The sequence below is a fragment of the Archocentrus centrarchus genome, chromosome 13 (genome assembly GCF_007364275.1).
Source record: "Archocentrus centrarchus isolate MPI-CPG fArcCen1 chromosome 13, fArcCen1, whole genome shotgun sequence".
In the NCBI taxonomy this organism is placed as follows: domain Eukaryota; kingdom Metazoa; phylum Chordata; class Actinopteri; order Cichliformes; family Cichlidae; genus Archocentrus; species Archocentrus centrarchus.
This window is the reverse complement of record NC_044358.1, coordinates 31,542,590-31,566,435: the sequence shown is the minus strand read 5'-3', so window position 1 is coordinate 31,566,435 and position 23,846 is coordinate 31,542,590. Positions and strand designations below refer to the sequence as shown.

The 23,846-nt window shown below is 38.4% G+C and overlaps 1 protein-coding gene across 2 annotated transcripts in view; it reads left to right on the top strand.

Annotated features, from left to right (window-relative positions):
- The first annotated feature begins 28 nt into the window (after nt 1-28).
- The window catches only part of rasa2 (RAS p21 protein activator 2), a 33,783-nt gene continuing 9,965 nt past the window's right edge, over nt 29-23,846 (top strand). Inside the window, exons 1-16 of one of the 2 annotated variants that reach the window (XM_030744614.1) lie at nt 29-306; nt 3,179-3,302; nt 11,403-11,506; nt 11,638-11,732; nt 13,513-13,589; nt 15,585-15,668; nt 16,593-16,665; nt 16,768-16,844; nt 17,542-17,643; nt 20,498-20,651; nt 20,899-21,047; nt 21,466-21,580; nt 22,092-22,166; nt 22,371-22,494; nt 23,433-23,539; nt 23,648-23,731. In XM_030744614.1, the coding sequence (XP_030600474.1) occupies nt 249-306; nt 3,179-3,302; nt 11,403-11,506; nt 11,638-11,732; nt 13,513-13,589; nt 15,585-15,668; nt 16,593-16,665; nt 16,768-16,844; nt 17,542-17,643; nt 20,498-20,651; nt 20,899-21,047; nt 21,466-21,580; nt 22,092-22,166; nt 22,371-22,494; nt 23,433-23,539; nt 23,648-23,731 (1,602 nt within the window). In that variant the 5' untranslated portion in view covers nt 29-248. The remainder of the gene's footprint in view (nt 307-3,178; nt 3,303-11,402; nt 11,507-11,637; nt 11,733-13,512; nt 13,590-15,584; nt 15,669-16,592; nt 16,666-16,767; nt 16,845-17,541; nt 17,644-20,497; nt 20,652-20,898; nt 21,048-21,465; nt 21,581-22,091; nt 22,167-22,370; nt 22,495-23,432; nt 23,540-23,647; nt 23,732-23,846) is intronic. The other variant, XM_030744613.1, reaches the window with a different exon arrangement.

Below are 23,846 nucleotides of genomic sequence, written 5' to 3'. Positions count from 1 at the left end.
CACACACAGAGAGAGAGAGAGAGAGACCTTAAATCCCTTTTAAAACTCCTACCACACTGCAGCGCCAGCCAAAGGAAGCGGCTCGACTTTAGAGGAAGCTCCAAACATTTGAAGGCTGGAGCGTGTGTGCGGGACCTGACGTGACGCGGTAGTGGGACTGGCTTTTCTCCGCTCTGCCTGCATTCATAAACGGATATGATAAACCAGCTCTGAATGCACCGGAGCAACGACAAAAGTCAGCTCTGGCCATGGCGGAAGAGGACGACGCTAAGATTCGGATTTTACAGAGCCTGCGGGGTAAAATATGTAAGTGAACCGACGTTTTCAGAGTCTCACAGAGGAGGAGGAGGTGAGGGGGGGAAGAGAGGTCGAGAGCGGCGAGACGGAGACCGGGAGGGGCGCGGCGTGCTATCAACAGTCGACAGAGTGAAGGCAGAGACGGGCAGCTCATCTGGTCCGTCTGCTTGCTGGTGCCTAACGTCAAGATAGCCTAGCATGCTAGCAGAGGCTACTAGCTTGTTGTTAATGCATTCATTCATCGCGCAGCGCCTCACCGCCACCATTTAATACCCCGGAGCCTGTTAGAAATTGTGGCTTTTTTTTTTTTTTTTTTTTTTTGTCGCTTCGAGCTTTAAGCAAAGTTAAATCAACGTCCGGCTAGCTACTACCACCAGCCGTCTTCAGCCAAAAATCACTAAAGCTAAGCCCATTCAGCTATTCTCGCTGCAGGCATCTCGCCAGTCGGGCAACTCGGCTAAATGTTAGCAGATAATAACATTATTTCCAGCGACAGCACAGAGTTTAAACGGTAACGTGTATCGGATTAAGAGCCGGCAAAGCAACGACTGCTCGGCTCTTTTAAAGTTTAACATTAGTTGCTCATTTTTAGCTGGACATCTACCATAACTTAACTGGTAATCACTAACGTGTTTTTGCTAATGAACCCTTATTGTTTATTAAGAGTCAGATATGTCTTTTTAAAAAATCCCATCTTTTCTGCTTGAACTGAAACCATTCGTCACAAAATAAATTATCTAATGACTGACTGGAAAACAGATGCTTGTTCTTTTTTTTTCTTTTTCTTTTCTTTTCTTTCTTAAGTAAAATCGTAGTTACAAAATCACAATCATATCGCTTTTGTCAAATCGGAAACACTGACTTTAAAGCAGAGGCTCAGAGCCCTCATCCTCCCGGGTCAGCGCCTGTGTGGGCTACCTCCCTGATGGCTTTGTCATTTTTGTTTTTGTCAAAATAATAAATATATGTCTATGGCTTCTCCCTGCAAAGGTTTGAGCCCCCCCACTGAAATTTTAACGTTACGCAAGTGGATTCGTTCCTCATAACTTAGTTTTACTTACAGATCAGATGTGGCGCAGTAGATTTGCCTATTTTCACTTTTAATACCCATTCATTCGCCTTCATCCACCTCTACACCATCCTCTGTCTTCATCTTTCAGTTTGTGTTTAATTTGTGTAACTGGTGGCACTGCTTCTACAACTCATCAGGTGAAATCATGATATGTATTTAATAAGGCAATATATATCAGTATTACTGAAAATATGCGTTCATTATTAACTTTAGACGCATTTTGAGTTTCCAAATTAGTAGTAGACACTCATGAGTAGTGGGTTAAATGTATGTGTTTACTGTAAGGTGAATATAAGCCAATTACCATGTAATGCATGTATTGCTAGGAACACAATAGGAAGACAAATGTCAGTTTCACTACTATGAATTAATGAAAAAACAGTAAGCAGAACAAAATAGAGGAACTATCATGGCATGTAACTCACTTTGCTGTCTTGCGAAACTCCATTCTTCCTCGTTCACACTTTGTCCTTTTTCCTTTAGCCACTTCAGTGGAGGTGGCATTGTGTGAAGATGTGTTTTTTAGTTGTTTTTTTTTTTTTTTTAAATAGCCAGCATACTTTTTTGTGTGTCCTTGTTTGATGAATTTTCAGACTAAAAATCCTAAGGTTTACTCTCTTTCCTTAGGTTGTGGGTTTTCTGGGTATTTTTGGTTGTTTTGTTTTGTTTTTTCTACATGGTGAAGCACTTCTGTTGTAGTGGAAATGTTATGGAAGAGCAAAGATGGAAGGTTAAATTATGCCGTATGTGTTTGTTTCTTTTTGTATATGTGCTTCTTTGCTCTATTCCCACCAGGACATCCTTGTCCAAGTTTAGTGACAGCTTGACCGTTTTCCCTAGTCATTCCTAAGATTAGACACACTGTTATTAATAGCTTGTTTAAAAGCTGATCCCACTAGTGGCTTTTCTTAATTGGGTCCCTACCTGGGCTTAAGGTACTAATCAGCAGCTAGTGAGCTTATTTAGACCATCATGACTCCCCTAATCTAATAGTCTAAATCTGTTTCATTGTGAATTTATTGATAGTCCTGTGTTTTGGTCACAGCTGTTCTAACAATCAGCTTTACTCTATCTGACGCAGATTTTGTGTACTGTTTGCTTGTGTTGCACTAAAGCTCCATGATATATGTAATCTGAGCCTGCCTTCAATGATATGGAAGTCGTGTGTTACAAAGGTATTTGTCATTTGTGAATCAGCGCTGTGCTGTCACCATTGGTTCTGCTGAGGAAGTCGATGTTTCATGTTTTTAACCACATATGAGCCTCAAGTCTACTTCAGCTACATCCGCTCTGCAGCAACTGGCAGGAGTTTGTGTCCCCCGAATGAACACAGGGATGTTGAACATCAAAGCAAATTTTAAAAGTGTACCCAAAACGACTGCATAAATCTTATGTTGTATTAAGTCAAATAAATAAAATCACCCCACTTTTATGTAAACATAACTTTTTTCTTTTTTTTTTCTCATTTATTAAAAGAAGCTACTAAATTTAAAGCTTGTGCTTTTTTTTTCTTTTTCTTTTTTAATTATCAGACTGACAATGTATATTTTTTGAGATCTTAAATTTTAAAACTTAAATTATATTCTCACGTATGTGGACCTATTTGGTATCTGTTGGAATATCTAAAATTCTGATAGGTAACTAAACCAGAAGAGCGACAGAACTGAAGAATCATTACTGATATTGTTACTTGTGTGAAAGGCAGCCTTTTAAAATGAATTGATAATTGGTTTTCTCTTTTAATTTATAAAAAGGCTGCTTTTATTTTGATGGTGCCAGGATGCTAACGATGGTCTCCTTTTGCTGCAGGTGAAGCTAAGAACCTGGGTTCTGTCTCAGGTCCAAACCGACAAAGGGATCTTTGTACCTTTTGCACCATAAGTCTGGATCAAGAAGAGGTGTTCCGCACCAAGGTGTTTGACAAGAGTGTCAGGTAAACACGATAATCTTGTACTAATATGTTGATTACAGCTGCAAATCCCAATGCCTTCCTGCCTTTTTCCAGTTAGGGTTGTAGCTTGACACCTATTACTGTGTTGTGAAGCTCTGATTATGTCAAACATTACTTGTATTAGACTCATAAATATTAGTTACACATGCATACTTTGGTTAAAGGCAGCTTTACATCATCATTATGGATACATGAAAGTCGAGGTGGGGGATGGCTGAACTTTTTGTTGACTGGACGAGCTAAAGGAACATTTGATGGCCTGTGTGGATTTTTTCTTTTCTTTGTTCTAATGTAGAGCACAGATTAGCTTTTTGTTTCTAGTCCACAGTGGTGTTAAAACATTGGAGATATTTAATGAAGTTTTATTGCTAAGAACTTTCTGTGGTGTCCTTAGAATTTAGAGGATCACAGTACTTGGAAAATTGTGTGCTCTTATAAATGAAGAGTAATAAAAAGATGTGAAATAGTAGAAGTTCAAAGTGTGAAAATGCTGACGGTAAAAACTACATTAACTCATGCCTACTGGTGGGGTACTCAGCTAAAAAGTTTCTTGTTGGTCAGTGCAGCACTTCAAAATGGCAACTTTTTATTGAGGAAAAAGTTGCCCTGTCTTTTGCAAGTAATGCTGGCTATACCAGAAATCAAACATCTACCTGTCTATATGCAGGCAAAGGTTTGAGGTTTGTTGTGTTGTTTATGACATTTCCTCCTCATTGTAATGGGTTGAACTTAGAAATAAAAATCTTTTCTTTGGTTCCAGATATGTAGCATTAAATTCCTTTTTATCAAGTTAAACATGCTTCACAAATCAGAGGATTTGCTTCTCTTCTCCATCTACTGTGTATCATTAAATACTGGATACTTCTTGGTTGATTTGTGCTCATTTGAAGCTGATATTTTACTCCATGACATTTGTGTCCTTGAAATGAAGATTGAGATATTATTTAAAATGATGTTTGGGGGCTATTTTAATTATTCAGCTATGCTCTTATGAATTTATTGGTGAATACCAGCCAATGTATGCAAAGTGGGGTAAAAGTTTTGACTGTTTAACTTATGAGCAGCTATTCTTCTTGAGGCACAGACTAGAGGTTGAACATTACATTTAGCTGCTGCTATTTTTTTTCTACATTTCCTGGTTTGTTTAAAAAATAATTTAATAACATAAAAATATTGAAATATCCTTTTGATTTTAAATTTAATGTGGACACAGTCATGCTAAACTCTCAACCCTTTCCTATTTGGTGTGTGCCTTTCATGGATGAAATGCAGTCTTTCCAATACTTAGAAACTGTTGATATATGACTCAGAGCTGTGTGTGTGTGTGTGTGTGTGTGTGTGTGTGTGTGTGTGTGTGTGTGTGTGTGTGTGTGTGTGTGTGTGTGTGTGTGTGTCTGTGTGTGTGTGTGTGTGTGTGTGTGTGTGTGTGTGTCTGTGTGTGTGTGTTGAGTCCCCTTTAAGCTGGGAAATGTTGTGCGATTCTGGCTGAAATGCCATTGCTACACGTTCACAGCCAGTTCAGAGAAAGGTGTGGAGATTAGGGAACTTTATTTTTTTTTCTTTTCTATATTGCTGCACATTTTACCTTAAACCTAGTCCTGCCCTCTTTAGGTATTTCACAACTGCTCTTTTAATCCTCTCCTGGCTTTTTGGTGTGGTTCAAAAACAGTTTTAGAGGCTTCTTCCTTTCTGTCACTCTCAACTACAGAAGTCCACTGTTTATTACATCTTTATCTATAAGGGTATGCGCCCTGTTTGACTCATGCCAGTTGTATGTGTTCCTGTATTCAGGTTTTAAAGACTATGATTGCTCTAATTTGTGGTCAAGTGGCTTTCTCACATTACTTGGAATCCAGGATGACAGCAGAGACAAGTGGGTGTATGTACAGATCGGTGGGTTACAGTAAATAGTTCTCTGTAATGTTAAGGAAGATATGTGGGTGTAAATTGGATGTGCTGACCAAGCCAAGGTGGTAGTGTCAGGCGAGATTACATCATTCAGGATGCAATAATGGGCTGTGTGGAGTTTGCATGTTCTCTTTGTGTGTTTTCTTGCTATTCTGGCTTCCTCCCGCAGTACAAACTGGTTAATTGTTGATTTTTATGTATATATAAAAATGTATGTGTAAAAGTGGCTGTGAATATAAGCATGTATTAGCCCTGTGATAAACTGGCAACTTGTCCAGGGTGTACCCCACCTCTTGCCCTATGATATCTGGGATGGGCTCCAGCTCTACCATCCATTTGAGTTGAATAAGCAGCTAAGAAAATGGAAAAAAAATAAAAGATTCATAAGTTGTCCAGGGAAGCATCAGTGTGGGGATTGAAGAGCTACATAACCAGGCTCACTCATTACATTAATAAATATTGACAGTCTAAGTCTAATTTCCAGATTGTTTTTAATGGAGCAAATGTAATTGTAAATTTAATAAAATACCAGTCAAATGTTTGGACAGACCTTTGACTGGTCCTGTAAATAAACCAATAAACACACATTTCTGAGAGCTACAGTTTTAGGATTTATATTTTATAATTGCCCTTTCTGTATATCAAGCAAGTGTATAAATACTGAGTTGTTTAAATGCCACCTGTCCCTTATGTGATATTGCATTGTCTTTTTTTTTTTTCTACCTGTCAACAACCCTCACAGCTCTGTGAGCTTCATGTTCTGTAAATCTAAAAGAGAAGGATTGCACTTTTACTTGAGCAGTTTATCCAGCTAAGTACTGCTCAGTCTGTTTCAGGACAGGTGGGTCATCTCCGGGCAGCACGTATATCAAGGTAGTACTTAACCTACAGTTGTCTGGCTATCTGGCTCACAGTCTTGGTCATGAGGCGACTGAGTGACACAGATGCTTGGACCTTCTGTCTTTCACCCAGTTTCATGTGCTGAGAGGAAGAGATTTGACCACAACTGTAACAGTGACTATGTTAACAGTCTGTGTGATTTCTGTGCAGTGTTCTAGGAGGCTTTCCAAGGTGTACTTGACCTCTTGTAATGGGATGGATAATGCAGAATATACTACTGTGCAAAAGTCTTGAGCCACCCCTTCTTTATATTTTGCTAGAAAAATTGGAAACATGCAGTGATTTGTTGAAGCATGTGCAAACATGTATAAAAATGCAGCGTATATAAGGGAAAAACTGAGTTTGTACAATTCAAACACATTTGAAAGTCAATATTTGGTATGACGACCTTTATTCTTTAACACAGCTTGAACTATCGTTGGCAAGCTTTTTTGTAATTTCTTTAAGCAGTTTTCAGGAATAGTTCACCAGGCTTCTTGAAAAATGTTCAAAGCGCTTCTTTGGATGTTGGCTGCCTTTTGTTCTGTTCTCTGTTACGATGATCCCATACTGCTTCAGAATGTTGAGGTCCAGGCTCTAGTGAGGCCAATCCATGACTGGCAGAGTTCCCTTGTGTGTTTTTCTATCACTGCATTGGTAGTATGTTTGGGATCATGGTCATGCTGACAGATGAAGCTGTTGCCAATTAGACACTTTGTAGTTGGTATTGCATAATCGATCGAAACCTGATGGTACTTTCATGCATTCATAATTCCATCAGTTTTTACAAGATCCCCAACACCACTGGCTGAAAGGCATCCCCAAACCATGACACATCCTCCACCGTGTTTTACAGACGGCTGTAGACAGTCACTGTTGTACCTTTCTCCTGACCTCCTCCATACACATTGAACCAAAATTTCCAATTTGGATTCATCACTCAATCAAACATGTTTCCACTGATTTTCAGTCCAGTTCTTGTGTAATTTGGCATAACGCTGCCTTTTTCTCCCTGTTTCCCTTCTGTAAGAATGGCTTCTTGACAGCCACCTTTCATTGAGACCATTTCTGATGAGGCTTCAGTGAGCAGTAGTTGGATCAACTGAAGGGTCAGATCTCAGGTCCTGTGTCAGGTCTTTGCTGGATTATTTTTTTTTTTTCCTATTTCTTAAGGTCATGACTTTCAGATACTATTCAGCTGCTGATAAGTTTTATTTTTTTCGGCCTGCCACTTGGACCTTCTGTCTTTCACCCAGTTTCATGTGCTGAGAGGAAGAGATTTGACCACAGCTATAACAGTGACTAGGTTAACAGTCTGTGATTTCTTCTTTTGTCCTCTGCTTGTCAGGTTTTCTCAATTTATTTTATTTTATTTTTTTGGCTAAAAGCTCTCTGGGAATCATCTTGCTGATGCAAAAATACACTTTTATGTCTGTCAAATTGTATTATCATTGGAATCTTCTGTAGATTCAGTTAAAGAAATGGAAAAAAATGTGTTAAATATACAATTTAAAATAGTTTCTTTGTTAAGTTGCCTGTTATGTGTAGACATAACACTGGTTCATTCCTTGGGTTAGGTGCCTTTTTTATGCTTGAATAAGTCGTAAGTCAATGTCATGTGGCTGAACATACAAAAAACAGTTCCTCTGAAATGGTCAGGTACAAGGACTGGATTCAAAATGAGTGAAGTCTGTCTCCTCTGAAGCAAAATATTAAAAAATAAGGGCTGGCTCAAGACTTATGCACAGTATTGTATTTCTTAGATTGTATAACATAGCATAGCAAATACATGCAGAATTTATTCTCACAAAATTACTTTGCTAGAAGTACATATACCAATCACACAGTTTTTGGATTCCTTTCTTAAATGTAGTTTATAGAAGGCACAGAAATATAATGCGTGAGATGTAATAGACTTTGCTTTTTTTAAATATAGCATTTTGCATATTGAGGAAATCAGAAGAAAGCCGGTAAAAGTGACAGATTTAAAGCTACAAGATATCAAGAACATTCCCCTCCGCCACGATGAGTCATGAGGGCACCCTGTGTTGTCCACCTTCTGCTCAACCAGTTCATTTCCCAGTATTTTAACAAATCCTGACAGTGTTTAGGATAGCAATGTGATTTATTTATTTTTTTTATAATTACATTTAGGCCCTAACACAATACCATGGTTACTTATTAACTGCCCATTATTAAAATTGCTACATAATCTAGAAACATAAACCAGCTGCCTATCAAAATATCACCCTCATTGTTGGCTAAAACATAACAGCAGTATGTTACAAGATGGATTTAATTTTTTGAGCTCGTGATTTGACATTATAGAAATGGGTCATGTACACTTGCTGGATAACGAGATAATAACAGATCCAGGATTTACTCACCGTGTGCTGTTTTTAGTCTATGGACGAGTAAACTTGGATAATGAACACATGTTCATGGTAATAATGTAGATTTTTCTCACATTTGTTTGCATTGTTAGTAAGGAAAATATATGATAGAGGGATACATCAGTGCCAATGCCAATACTGAGTATGGATCCAATACAGTCTTTAAAAAAAAAAAAAAAAGAAAGAAAAGAAAACTTTAGGTTGACTTAAACATTATTTCCTAATATTGTAAAACAAAATGTGACAAATGCAAATTAACAAGTGTGGTATTTATTATTAAATATGATAAATTTTTACAAATGACTGTCACAGTGACAGTCATTTTTTCCAAAGATGCTTTTATACCGTCTTTAGTATCTCGTCCTCGGTCCTGTTTTACTGAGCGTGCCTCTCCCAACAAACACTGAGCAGATGAGAGATGTGTGAAGTGATGCTAATGTAATGTGCAATAAAACCTTTACAAGAACTTTTAAAACTATCATAACAGGAAATGGAGGAAATGGAAAGTAGTGTTGAGTTTTTTTGTAGTTGTAGTTCTGATGGTAGTTGACTGCTGTTCGTCAGTAGATCATAACGTACTATAGCAGTTAGCAAATCTAAAATATCTCCAAACTGCTGACTCTTAATTTTTATGTTCATTCACGCTGCTAATTCTTTGTCTATCACAGTATAGCATCCGGGGCTAACAATGCATTGCTGTTGATGTGTGACATAGTAATCATTAATATAGAATACCCAGAACTCAATAGGTCAGCCTGTGGTCACGCATACCAGTGCAGCTATTCGAGTCAGTGTTGGACCTATAGCAGCTGTTAGGTTTGTTCATCCCTTTTGACAGTTTGTTCTTATTTTAACAGTATAATGTGCAACATTTCTGCATTTATAATGACATCAAACTGCGTCTTTAGTTATTTTGAGACCCTTAGTGAGAAGAATTACATACTGTGCATTTAACCCTGCAAAGCATGAACCATGAAATAATTGCCAGAACATTCTGTTATAATTTGTATCACATTTGCTACATCTGGCAATTTTGTTTCCATTTTATTGCTCAAAAATGTATTGCTCAATTTACATAGTTACATAGTTTTTTTTTTTTTTTTTTTTTTTTTTTTTATGGGGAGGAAAAAAATCACACTGACAATGTAGATGTCTCAAAAACTCATGTATCAAATATGATACACTTGGCTTTACAGGGTTAAGTGAATGAGATTTTTTTTTTTTTTTTTTTTTTTTTTTTAGGCTCAGTAAAACAGAAACATTTTTATTCATTGTACAAAAGAAAGGACATCCTCTTTCAATTCTAATGTTTTAAATATGAAGACATATTAAAATAATCTGGTCCTTATCAGGTTTTAAAATTGGGTGAATGCAACCTCAGGTGAGCTATAAAACATGGCATAGTACACTGTGTGATTATTTAACAAAAACTAAGCCAAAATGCAGAAGCCGCGTGTGAAAAAACTAAACACACCCAATGATTCAATAGCTTGAAGAACCACCTTTACCAGCAGTAAGTTGAAGTAATTCTTTTCTCTATAATTTTTTAGCAGTTTTTCAGAAATGATTGCACCCAGTGTTTACAGCATTGCTTCAGTTCATTAAGATTTGCAGGGGCGGTCATTTATGCACAGCTCTGTTAAGCATTTCAATCAGATTGGTGGGCCATTGCAACACCCTGAGTCTTTTTCAGCCATTCTGTTGTAGATTTGCTGCTGTGCTTGGTTTCATTGTCTTGTTGCATTAGCCTGTTTCAGCCAAGCTTTAGCTATTGGACAGATGGCCCCACATTTAACTCTAGAATACTTTGGTATACAGAGGAGTTCATGTTCGACTGAATGACTGCAAGGTGTCTGGGTCCTGTGGCTGCAAAAAGAGCTGAAACCATCACCCCTCCGCCACTGTGCTCGACGGTTGTTCTGATGTGTTTGTGCTGATATGCTGTGTCTTCACTAGATACAGCAGTGCAGTTTTACAAACCTAGCTGTGCTGCCACATTCTTTTTAGAGAGAAGAGGCTTTCTTCTGGCGACACAGGCCATACTTGTTCAGTCTTCTTCTAATTGTGCTGTCATTAACTTTAACATTTAACATGCTAACTGAGGCCCAACTGAGACGTCGCTCTTGGTTTTTTTGCAGTTTCTCTAAGCATTGCATGGTCTGACCTTAGGGTGAATTTGCCTGGATGCCCACTCCTGGGAAGACGGGCAAGTGTCTTGGATATTTTCCACTTGTGAATAGTCTTCCTCACAGTAGAATGATGGACTTCATTTTTTTTTTTTTTTTGGAAATGGCCCTATAAGCCTTCCCAGACTGTGGAAGAGAAGCAACAGTTGCTTCTTTGAGATAACTGCTGATGTCTTTCCTCTTTGGCGTTGTGTTAACACAAACCTGAATGCTCCAGACCTGCAAACTGCCAAAACATCTTCTTTTTTAGAAGTACTCACACTTGCCGATGATCAGTTAATTTGATCAGCTGCATTTGATCAGCTGCTACTTACCCTCTTAATTCCAGTGGAAGCAGTAAGGCTGTGTTTAGTTTATCACAAATTGCTTCTGCATTTGGCTTTATTTTTGCTTATTTTATAATTCAGTGCGTCATGTATATGTCCTGTGTTGCAATTCATCTGAGGTAGTATTCACCTAATTTTAAGACCTGCTAAGGACTAGGTTATTTTTTTTTATTATGCTCTGATACATGAAGCTTTAGAACTGAAAAGGGGTATACTTTCTCTTTACGATTCTACCATATATAGTTAGTATAGCCATTAAGTAGGTCAGTTTACCACAGAGTACATAAAACCTTTTAAACACCTAATATTATGCCCATTCCCGCGTGCTCCTTTTTCTACTAAAAGAGATAACCTTTTTGACTAATTTAGACCATTTCCTTTATTTTACAGCCCTTTCTATGGCGAGGACTTCTACTTTGAGATCCCACGCCCATTTCAGTGTTTATCCTTCTATGTTTATGCCAAGAGTGTTTTCCAAAGGGACCTACCTGTTGGTAAGTAACATTTAAAAAAGGCAAGCAAATATATTTCCTCATCTCAATGGACGTGTTGAACTTAAGTGCGTATGTGCGTACGTGTGTGTGTGTGTGTGTGTGTGTGTGTGTGTGTTGTTTTTGTCTTTTAGGCAAGGTGTCAATCCGGAAGGATGACCTATGTAAATACAATGGGAGGGAGCACTGGTTTAGCCTTCAAACAGTAGATCCTAACTCAGAAGTCCAGGTAATTTCTGGGAAAGTTGATGATTTGCAAATGTCATGAAAAGAATGTGAAATACATCTCGTCCTTTTTTACTGTAGCATTACTTGTATAACATAAAGTTCCACTCATTTTGCCATCAGCATTATAGTTAATGATGACAGGCTTTTACGGCTCACAGTACCCCAACATAGCGAGCAGGAAATCTGCTTGCACATAGTCTGAAATTTGCATACAGATAAGATCATTTCCATGTCAAAATAAGGTTTAATAGCCTTTCAAACGCAACCCTTCTCACTCACAGCCCTAAGGGTATCACCAGCCTGTGCTCAAAAACACACTGTCCGAGTCTGGTTGCATGAAAAAGAAACGCACTGCGCAAGTCATGGCAATGGAAGAAATTAAACGTTTCTGGCACTAAAATAAAGACATTTGTCTAACGGAACTGTGGTGTGAGTGCACAGTGTAAACCATTTGGTGTGATTATGAAAACACCATAATAAACCCACTTTTGTTATAAAAGTAATTGTTCTAGCCATCTAAATGGTTTATATTTGACCATAACAAGTCTTAAAATTTGCATTTGGACTTTCAAGCACTATTTGAAAATATTCATTTCACATATTTGTTACCAACTCACTCCCACCTCTTTTGTCATGTTGCATGTATCTCGTATATTGCTTACAGTGCATGTACATAAGGAGAAATTTGTTGCTAAATAATATGCTAAATAATACAATACTAAAGTACTCGATCAGCTATAGTCTTGGCTTATTATGTTTTTTTGGTTCGCTGTTTTTTTTTTTTTTTTGTTTCTCAGCATTTTTTTTTCTTTTCAGGAGTGCAGTTCTAGTTTCTGTCATATATAGGCCATATATGTGGGCTGTTGTGTTTCAACTGTACATCACTATCTTTGATCAGATAGATTTTGTGGTGTGCTTGTATTGGGTGAAACTATAGCACACTACCACTTCTGTGCTGCTGCAGCTAACATGTTGACTCTAGCTGCCATTAGCCCACGCCAGACTATTCTGGGTATGTGCTGCTACACTGATTCACTCACAAGTAGACACTTTCAACTGCAAAGTTACATCAGTGAGTGATGGAGGTGTTGTTTCAGTGCCTCTCTGGCTTGGTTTGCAGCCAAACAGGGGCTGAGTGCACACCCTGTGAGCAGTGTTAATTTTAGTGCACTTGCTCAGTTAATAGGGTCACAGTTGGAATGTGAGTGTTAATTTGCTGAAGATGCCGGCTCATTTGGACGTATATTGGCTTAAAGGCCTGTACTGCATGAGCAAGAACTGCTTGCCATCTCAGCCAAGTGCTGAATTGCAGAGACAGAGTGCAAGTGTGGGGGCGTTTTGTTTAGCTCACCCTCTGTTGCTCACTCTCTCACTCTGTATCTGTCTCTCTCTTTCTCTCTGACACTTCCGAAGGCAAAACCGGCAGCCTTTACCACATCCGACCCCCTCAAAGATCTTTTTGACTGACATAAAAATTAAAAAAATTAAAAATTAACAGCTTTGGGGGCTCTTGTCCTACTCGTAGTTCTTCCATTTACCTAAAACATGATGAAGCATGAGGCAGAGCAGGAATGTGACAATAAGAGAAATAACTCAGTACCAAAAAAAAAAAAAAAAGTGTAAAAGTATTGCGTATCAATAGTACTGCAAGTCACATTTTTATCTTGTTTACAGCCTGTGTAACTTGAAGCTTTTGACTTGTGCTTTCACTTAAGACTGAAGTCTCATGGCCTGAGTAATATGTGACTTCTCAGAACATCTGCTCTCCTCATGGTCAACAGGGTAAGGTTCACTTGGAGATGCGATTGAGTGAAGTGATCACAGAGAACGGACCAATAGGCCAACACTTATCAGTTCGGTGAGTTCCACAATTCACTTGTTACCTATCTGATACAGTTATTTTCACTGGCTAAAGATCAAACTCTTACATTAAGCACTTCAACAACACACCCAGTTCCTCACACAAAAGGTGTTAGTTATACATCTATTCACAAGTATGGTAAAAGTTTGAGTAATCACTCACAGCCTGCAATCCTAAACTGAGTGTCCACACTTCTCATTCTGAGCAACAACTTGTGTGAGAAAGAAATGTGTTTAAAGTTGTTTTAAAAAAAGTCATAATTGACAAAAGTTTCAGTATCACTTGCCAATCTTGGGTTTCGCTAGCTTGTTTTTTGTGTGGTTTTGAGTATGTCACAATATTCCTTTATCGTTCACCTTTACTTCCGAGCTGTATATTTCACATCACACAGTTTTCAAAAGCACAAACCGATAGAAGGCCAGATAAAGACGTGGGAGGATGTTGAGAGAGAAAAAAAAGAGAAAGCGCCCATTGACAGATTAGGCTGAGCATGTAAATTACACACACGTATGTGCATGTGTATGTCAGACCTCTGGCTGTTTACATATGTTGTTTTGCACCCCCACCCCCCATTCATACTTGGAGAGAAGGGTAATGAGAAGGAAGTGATGGCATCTGAACAGGAAGTGTGCGCTTGTCACTCTGCAACCGCTGTGGTTTTCTTCTGCTGTCATTCACTGTTTGACTCGGATTGTTTGCTTAAACCGTCGTGCTTGCTCACTGTCACCTGTGCGTGGATGCGCTTGTTTTCTTCCATCAAGTTGATAAGACAAGTTAAACAGCGTGAAGCTTGCCATTCTGTGGCAGGAAGATAATCAGAGCAAAGTTGAGTTAAGACTGATGCAAAAACAAAAAAATAAATAAAAAGGCCATAGGGAATATTGTCATGACAGCTTGGAAGAAGATACGCAAATATCCTTACATTCAGTTGCTTCTTCTCCCTCCGGCCGCGCTTAGGGTTAGGCTGAATTCATTCTTATTCTCTGCTGACTTCTGCTTAGCAGCCACATCCTGTTTAGAGTGCTCACAGTGTGTGTTGTCACCTGAAACACCTGTTTTTTGTTTTGTTTTGTTTTTTTAAAAGGTCCTTGTATGACACCAGACAAACTTGGGGTCAGAATTTCTAAAGAGAGACTGTAGTTTAATAATCCAGTACTGCTTCGTGTTTAAATACAGTCCATATGCCAGCTACATGTGTGTTTTGGTAAGAAGTGAGATCTGAGCAGTACTGTCATTTTTAAATGGAGATCTGGACAGGTGATGCCAGATTAATCAAATTGGAAATCTGATGAACTGGACAAAAATGAACCAAGTTCATGAGTAATGTGTTGGCCTTCTGTGTGTTGCTTTGAGGCATCATGGTCAATGGATATAAATGAGTTCAGCCTGATCCTTCTTTGGGTAAAAAGCCATTGATGTGTGAGTCTTTACATCTAATATAACTGAGCATGTTTGTGAGAGATAAATGCAATGATGCAATGACATTAGACTGCCTATCTTTTTATTTTTAAGCACTGATTCAGTCTTCTGTAGTGGTTCATGTTACCCAATGGATTATTACAAAACTTGTTTTGTGATGATGTCTTTCAGCTTAATGTGTGAAAAAAAATGTTTGTTTTTTTTGTTTGTTTGTTTGTTTGTTTTTGGTGGTGGTGGTGGTGGTGGGGGTCTCTTATCGTTTCGGTAGTGCAAACCGAACAGGGTTAACACTAAAGGTATTTCAACTGAGGCATCTGTTGAACCAACAAGAAATTATTTACCATTTACTCTCCCCCGTCACGTCATTGAAAGTTAATCTCTCCCAAGGTCTGGGTCACTCTAAAGCCTGTCAGAGTGTTACTGTTTGAAATATTGAGTTTTGTTCCAAGGTGATCAGCGCCTCAGTTTGGAAAGGTGGAATTACAAGATATAACAAAAGCATTAATTTCTATGTTGTGTCCATGCACAATAATTCTGTTCGTTTTCTTTCTCTTTCCTTGTGGATTTCTTCAGGATAATTGAGTGCAATGAACTACCTTTGATCAGTGGGCAGAACTGTGACCCCTATGCCACCGTGTCACTTGTCGGACCTGCCAGGTAACTTTGAATGTTGCACAAATAGCAAACACAAGTAGCTTGTTTGTTCCTTTTTTTTAGCTTGGTGCAGTAACATAAGAGGCGACTTTACCAATTTCCTGAAATCAACAGTGTACAATTTTTCCACACTGACCTAAAAACTATTGAAGAATATCTGCAGAAATGTTGTGCAGTATGAACTGAACTGCCTGGTCCCTACATGTATCTTCCTCTTTGGGAGCATGCCAATATTTAAGCCAAGTCTAAATTAAGGTTATTATAATTAAAACTGGGTGTGAAAAAAATTTTGTTGAACAAAAATTTTTAAAAGTAGTTGGCTTTTTAGGTTTAAGTCTAACAGAAAGAATTATCGTGAACTTGCACAGCTAACTAAAATAAAGTAAAAATAGACAACAGATGTCCTTAGTTTTAGTCTTTGTCAGAGCCTGAAGAGGCTTCAGTACACGTGATTATTATGACGTCTTCTGCTATTACAAATTGCTGTGCCTGCGATGTAATATCCATTTGGATTTTCTTAAATCTTGCTCCTGACAGATACCTTCCATATTATAAAGCTAGTACGTGCCAAGGCTACAGTATTGTCTGGTATACTACAAACGGGTCATTTTAGCCCATTGTTAGATGGTTTCAAGGCAGTTACTAGGTTTGTATAATTCAGTTTAGTTGCTCAACTCCTGATCGTGCAGGAGGAGCTCACAGACAAAGAAACAAACAGAGAGATTTTGTGTTACAGGAAGATTAGAAAGACTGAAACTAATAAAAACTAAAGGACAACTACGCATTTTCTAAGAAAACAAAGATTCATAACTAGCCCCTGGTCTAAACTAAGCTTTTTGCTCTCCCCCTTTCTTATGAATTTATGCATACCTGACTCCTTAAACTGTTGTGGAAATAGTATTCAGTTTCTGAAACGTGTCGTCTCAGGTCTGATCAAAAGAAAACAAAGGTAAAGAAGAAAACCAGCAACCCTCATTTTGAAGAGACCTTCTTCTTTGAGGTGAATCTTGTAACTTCACATATTACCACATCATAGGTTTGAAATGGTCTGTTGGTTACAGTAGATATTTGTATATATTAACTTTGACATGTTCATCCCCAGGTCACACGATCCAGCAGCTACTCTAAAAAGTCTCATTTTCAAGTGGAGGAGGAGGACATTGAAAAACTTGAGATCAAGTGTGTGTTTTGTTTTTCTTTTTCTTTCTTTCTTTCTTTCTCACTCTCACTCTCTCTCTCTCTGTCTCTCTCTCTGTCTCTCTCTCTGTCTCTCTCTCTCTCTCTCTCTCTCTCTCTCTCTCTCTCTCTCTCTCTCTCTCTCTCTCTGTGCACTTCACAGTCTCACTCTCTAATATATACATACATACAAACACATACGCTTCCCCTCTATAGTCTTGACACAAGAAGAATCATTTCTTAATGACTTGAGGTAAAAAAAATAAATAAAAATTTTGGATCTGGTGTGTTCCGAGTACTGATGGAGAGCCTTTGGTTTTTGGTTAAGGATATGTGGGGCTTCCATCACAGTGGATTCATAGCTCACTGGGTAAGACTAGACAGAGTTGAAGGTAAACACTCGTGCATGGTTTTGAGGTTTGGATTTGAGGTGGTGTCTTTGCACATTGTATTGGCTTTTATGCACCAAGCAGGTAAGCACCACTTCGTAGTGATTCTTTTTTCTAATTTAATTTTTTTAAATTTATTTTATTAATTTTTGCCATATGTGAAGTGGGTGGTTGTTATTTTGTGCTGAACACACACACACCCACAGCAACACTGATTATGCCTTACTTCTTGTACATGTAGTTTGTAGTAATCGTTGCGTGTTCACAGATGAAAAACATTCTTTCAGTAAACGTCCTTTCCCTTTTTGCAGAGTTGATGTGTGGAACAATGAGAATCTGGCTCAGGATGTTTTTCTGGGTGAAACACGGGTCCCTGTCAAGATCCTACGAAATGACCACATTCACAAAGCCTGGTAAGGAGCAGATGGAATTAAGTATATTATATCACATATTTAGTGAGTACTAAGCTAGATAACATGCTGTAAATGAATATCATAGAAAGATTTTTTTTCCCATAAGTCCAGATTTTGGGTCGTCATGCATCTGATTTCACTGCCTTTTCTGCCTTATCTTCATTTAAATCCTCTTTCATTTAGGCACATACCCTTATAAAGACAGAAGCATTGTCTTCTCTTGTTAAATGCCAAGGCAGGAATAAACTGAAATATTCACAAGCTTTGGTTTACACCCCTATTACCTCCTGTTTACATAACTCCTGAAAGATTTTCCAAAATAGATTCAGAAGAGTCAGTTTTACCTACATGTGATTGTTGTAATGTGACTCATAGTTTCAACACCCTGGTGGTCTTTATTACTCTAACCCTGGCAGTCTGGTGTGTCTGCTCCTTTAAAAATTTACTGGATGGGGGGGGGGGATCATCAATCTGTCATGGCCTGATTATCTTCCTCTTAACCAGTTCAGGTGGTTTTTTTTACACTTGGAAGGTGGAGCCACTGGCTTTGGTATTTCACTGGTCAGGAACCCAGTCTTGCATGTCTGTTTGCACTGTTGCATTTTCCTTGCTTTTACAAGGTGATCCGAGAACTCTTCCTAGATTTGTCAGTGTTCAGCAGTTTTTCCACTGTGTGGGTGTTTTCCTTGCTTTGCGTCAGAGTAGGTGATGTGGAATTATGCCAGATAGCAGTCTGTTAGTACATGAGGGCTTCGAGTCAAGCACGTGGGTGGTTTATGCATGGTGGCAGTACCTCATGTCCTCTGTTTATGCTGGAAGTCGTCCATGTTGCATTCATTAAACTGTTGGGCACAGGTGATGTGTTGAAATGTCTCTGTCTGTGTGCAGTGATTACAGATCAAGCAGCTTATGGACAAATCTGCAGTGACTGCAGGTCAACTAAACATGCATCATGTTGTTTTGCCCCACCTCTTGCCTTCTAGAGAGATGTGCAGGCACTATGGGAGGAATATGAGAAGTATCCTCTTAAACAAACGTAATAATTGAATTCCTTTCATTTTAAGTGAACGCTGTCAGACCAGAAGGAAAAATTATCATAGCAAAGACAGTTTCTAATTAATATACTGTAATAAACAGGTCAGTATTTCTATACTGAGCAGCATTTAGAAACTTGCTTTCACCCTCGGTTGTCTCAGTCGCTGCTGTAAAATATCCCTTAGTTGTATTTGTGTTTTGCTAATCATTACTGATCATTCAGGTGCTTGTGTTGCTGATCTTTATATATACTACCATATATACTGCTCTATTCCTCATATTTATTCTATTGTATGTTGTATATTTTCTAGTGATGCACTCATTGCAATTTTCTTTTTGTCCAATTCCGATTGTTTTTTTTTTTTTCTAGATATGACCTGCCAATCACAACTTTTGCTACTTCAGATTTTCTTTCTAAGAGTAGCATATAAAAAAAACAAGAATCAGCTTTTCATCAGTGCAATTTTTTTTTTTCCCAAATAAAAGAAATTGTTAAACTTATACAGTTTCTCTCAAACTGCTGTAAGTTACAGGAGCTTCTTTCACCGAAACAACTAAGAATAAAGTGCTCTGCTACTGGAAAGTGGTACAAATAATTAACTGAAAATGAGCTGCTGTACACCCACCTTTACCTGACACAACTTGCCAAACAAAAGTGGGAACAACAGATTTGTATAAAAAAACAAAAAAAAAACAAACGAATGTCAGTTACATCATTTTCCAGTATGTTTTTACAATTTTACCAGATAACATTGCATTGATCCTTTGCTCATACCGAGGCTTGTGGCTGGCTCTGATTTCTTGCTATCTTTAGCTTTAGCCACTTTTCCTTTGTTAGCTTCTTTAAAATGTCCACGTTCAGCAGGGTCAGAGTGATTTAAGTGTCGGATTTGGTTTCTTGTTACGAACATTTTCATGGTGGTTCGCCCCGCAGTTTACTCTGAAGAGTCTGCACTCACAGTGAGAAGTATCCACGCTAACAACATGTAAGCATGTGGCTGTGAATGTTCTTGTAGCCATTTGTCTGTGTATATTTACCGGCTCATAATCGAACATAACTTGCGGCTGACAGATGTGTCACCAGTCCAGGCCGAGCATGCTGGAAATCAGATTCCGGTTACTGGTTGGTCCATTAGTGCATTTGTGATATTTTCCCACTTTGAGGATCTTGTGTATCTCTGTTGCTTATTTATCTGCTTTGTAGCGATAACAGATTTATGAAAATGTATCAAATGTCAAAAGGGACCCTGTTAAAGGGGATTAATTGTTAGTCATTTATTATAAATTTATTGCATGTTTAAAAAGTTTTTGACTGTACAGTACTTAGACTGTTTCCAGCAACCATATTCAACATTATTTATTTTAAACAGAGAGGTAATTATATGCACAGCTCATCATATATTTAGGGAAGGCGTGGGATAAAAGCACATTTCGATAGATGAAGATCCTTCCTTCTTTTTAGCAAAGTGTTTCTGGAAGCTTCACTGTGCCTTTAGCTGCCTTTTTCTAATAACTGGTTCAGTTGGCCTCTAATGTGTTAAACAGTTGGTATCAAGCAAACAGGATCAGCCTTGTTTATTTTTTTTTGTTTTTTTTTTGGTGGCCTGTGTGTAATCTTAGGTGGCTTGTGTTATAGATTAGTGTTTTATAGAAAGTGTCCTCAGAGTCAGCTGTTTGCTAACTGTCTTGGGGCCATGAAATGTTATGTGATAAGATGCAGGTTCCATGTGTTCAGAGGATGAGTGATCAGTCACTGAAAATTGTTTGTCCTCACGTGACAGCACAATAGTATGTTGTCTGTCCTGTTGTGGTCCATAAGGTATCTCCTCCAGCCCAAAGGGAACGGCAGCAAGTCCAAGTCTGATGATTTAGGATCCTTGCGTTTGAAGCTGACTTACATAGAAGACACAGTGCTGCCATCTGCCTGCTACATGCCACTCTGCAACCTGCTGCTCAAATCCCCAGATGTGAAGGTGAGACAGAAGCTTTAGTTTGCAGCAAATCCTGATGAGATGGGGAGAAAACCTCTTAAAATAAGATTCATATGCACATCAAGTTATATATTTCTGTGTTTATATTGTCTGTTAACATCGTGTGAAATTTAACAACAATCTGATCCATCTCATATCTATACTTTTCTCTCATGTTTATCCTCTCAATACGATAAATCTGTATTTCCTCTTGTCACCCTCTCACTTTTAACTGTTTGTCTTCCTTCAGCCCATCTCAGCATCAGCAGCACACATCCTGGGGGACATTTGCAGAGAGCGATATGAGGCCGTTCTACCCATGGTCCGACTGCTGCTCCACAACAATCGCTTTGTGCCTTTTGTCTCTGCTGTGGCAGTGCTGGAGCTGGACAACACTCAGTGAGTACTCTTCTGGCACATACCATTTACACAGAGGCATGTAGCTGTACAGTGTAAACAGATGCAAACAGATGTTACTGCATTGTAATTTGTGTTATCCTTAAAAAGATCAACTTTCTAGCTATTAACTAATGCAACCAAAGCCAAATATGAAACAGGAAGCAGCTCCTAAAATACAATAGACATTGAAGTATAGCCTTTACATGTTACCTTTCATTTTACTCTGATGTAGTTTTCTCACACTGTAACTACACTGCAAGAAAAAAATAAATCTTAGGTTCTTAAAAGGCAAAGAAATTAGTTTAGTTACGCATCTTGACTGTCAAACTTTTTGATTCTGAAGCACAGGAGGATTTTAAGAAAACTACAGTCATAAAATAGTTTAATTGGTGTCTGTGGAATATTTGTGTCCATGCAGGGAGGCTAACACTATATTCCGTGGCAACTCACTGGCGACCCGCTGCATCGATGACATGATGAAGATTGTAGGAAAGAATTACCTATCTGTTACCTTGAAGCCTGTAATAGATGAGGTATGTGTAAGAAGGAGACGCACACACACACACACACTCCTACACACACACATGCAGCGTAGATGCCAGAATGGTCATGATTCACTGGAGTTAAGAATGGAAAAATCTACTTGAACATCTGCCCTTCAGCCTCACCCAGCAGATGTTCAGATGTAACTGGAAGGCTTGGGGCAGAGTACTTTCTAAATGTACAGTTTGAAGGCCACTGTAATTGCTGTAGTTTCTTGCAACTGTATCTACAGTGTGTTCCATATTGTGTTCTTGATCGTTTCTTTTTTCTGTGACTTAAAATTGCTAGTTATTTAAAACATTTTCACATAAAACAAAAGACACAGCTGGGATTAAAAATGCCTCCAGTCCTCTTACTCACCACGTCCAGGTGTTGTCCCTCTAATTTCAAGAGTTTCATAGTGCAAAATCTCTTTCTGTTCATTTGAAATTTAAAGATTTGGTCTGAATTAATTGTTCTTTGGTTGTTTTTTTTTTTTTTTTTCTCTTTTACCATTCACAGATTTGTGAATCTAACAAAACCTGTGAGATAGATCCTATTAAACTAAAGGAAGGTGACAATGTAGAAGTTAACAAGGTAAATGCACCAATCTCACCCAGATTTAATCATTTTAAAAAAGGATTAAATATCTGAATTCTGTTAAGCTTTGTAAAATGTTCTTTAGTGCAGTCAAACTGTAAATCTACAAAAATGCACATTTAAAAAAAAGAAAGTTTTGCCACTTTTCAACTTCCGTGTAGAATGTTTAAAAATAATAATTTTTTTTTGTTACTTCTGCAGGAAAACCTACAGGGTTATGTTCAGAAAGTCTTCTCCTCCATCACCCAGTCAAGTTCTAACTGCCCCCCACTAATGTGTGACGTCTTCAGGTCTCTGAGGCACTTGGCCTGTAAACGTTTCCCAGGTAAAACATGGCATCTTTTAAATAAAATACCCTTAAGCGGTGCCAGAACAAGAATAACACCCATACCCACAGCAGACATACAAATTATGAAATAAATGTTTCATTTTAATCTAGAAACTGTTGTAAAACAGTGTAATACTTGTTAACGGATCACTCGGTCACCTATTACTTCTAAAGGCAACACCAGGCTTACTGGGCTAAATGCCTTAGTAGTTCACACCAAATTATTTTTGACATATTTATCTACGTTTATATACCTTGCTAGTAGTGGGTTGGACCCTGTTCAACAAGGTGCTGGAAACATTCGTCCGAGATTTTGGGTCATATTGACAGTTTAAGATTTGTGATTTTACTGGAAGCCATCAGAAGATGGGTGCACTGTGGTCATAAAGGGATGGACATGGTTCAGTAACAATACTCAAGTAGGCTGTGGTGCTCAGTTGGTACTAAGGGGTCCAAAAGTGTGCCAAGAAAATTTCCCCCACACAATTATTATTCAAAATTCTGGTCCTGCCATCTGAGTGTCGCAGCAGAAATCGAGACTCAGACCAGGCAACATTTTCCACTTTTCTATTGTCCAATTTTGGTGAGCCCGTGTGAACTGTAGCTTTAGTTTCTTGTTCTTAGTTAACAGAAGTGGCACTGGTGTGGTCTTCTGCTGCTGTTCTTCCGAGTTCTGAGTTAGTTTGAACTTCAACAGGTCGCTTTGGCCATGTTTACATGCCTAAATGGATTGAGTTGCTGCCATGTGATTGGTTGATTAGATGTTTAGACTGTAAGATTACTAAAATTACTTTTGATTAGATACTACAGCACATTAAAAAATGGAGCCAAATCTTGTGTTATATTGAACTATCAGCTTAAAGCAGCTCTGTATTTTTCTTGTATTTTATAAACAATTTTTTACTGATTTCTCACGTTCTTTTTCCTCTCCACAGGTGACCCACACGTTCAGTACTCGGCTGTTAGCAGCTTTGTGTTCCTGCGCTTTTTTGCTGTTGCTGTTCTTTCTCCACACTCCTTCCAACTGCGTTCCCATCATCCTGTAAGTACGCGCCACCGCTCTCAGTACAACAGACCAATGAGTGAATAAACTGGAGTTCTTCATTTGGCTTATACGTTGCTGCCATTGTACATTTTTCTGTAACTGCAGGAACCTGAGATTTCCCGCACGCTCACACTCATCTCAAAAACCATTCAGACTCTCGGCAGCTGGGGTAGCTTGTCAAAAAAGCTGGTAAGATTTACAATTCTGTTTAGACAATTGAAGCAGATTGCTGAAATCATAGTCTGAGCTGGATGTTGTCCACTTTATAGTAATTGACAAACATTTTTTGATTGCATGTTTTTCT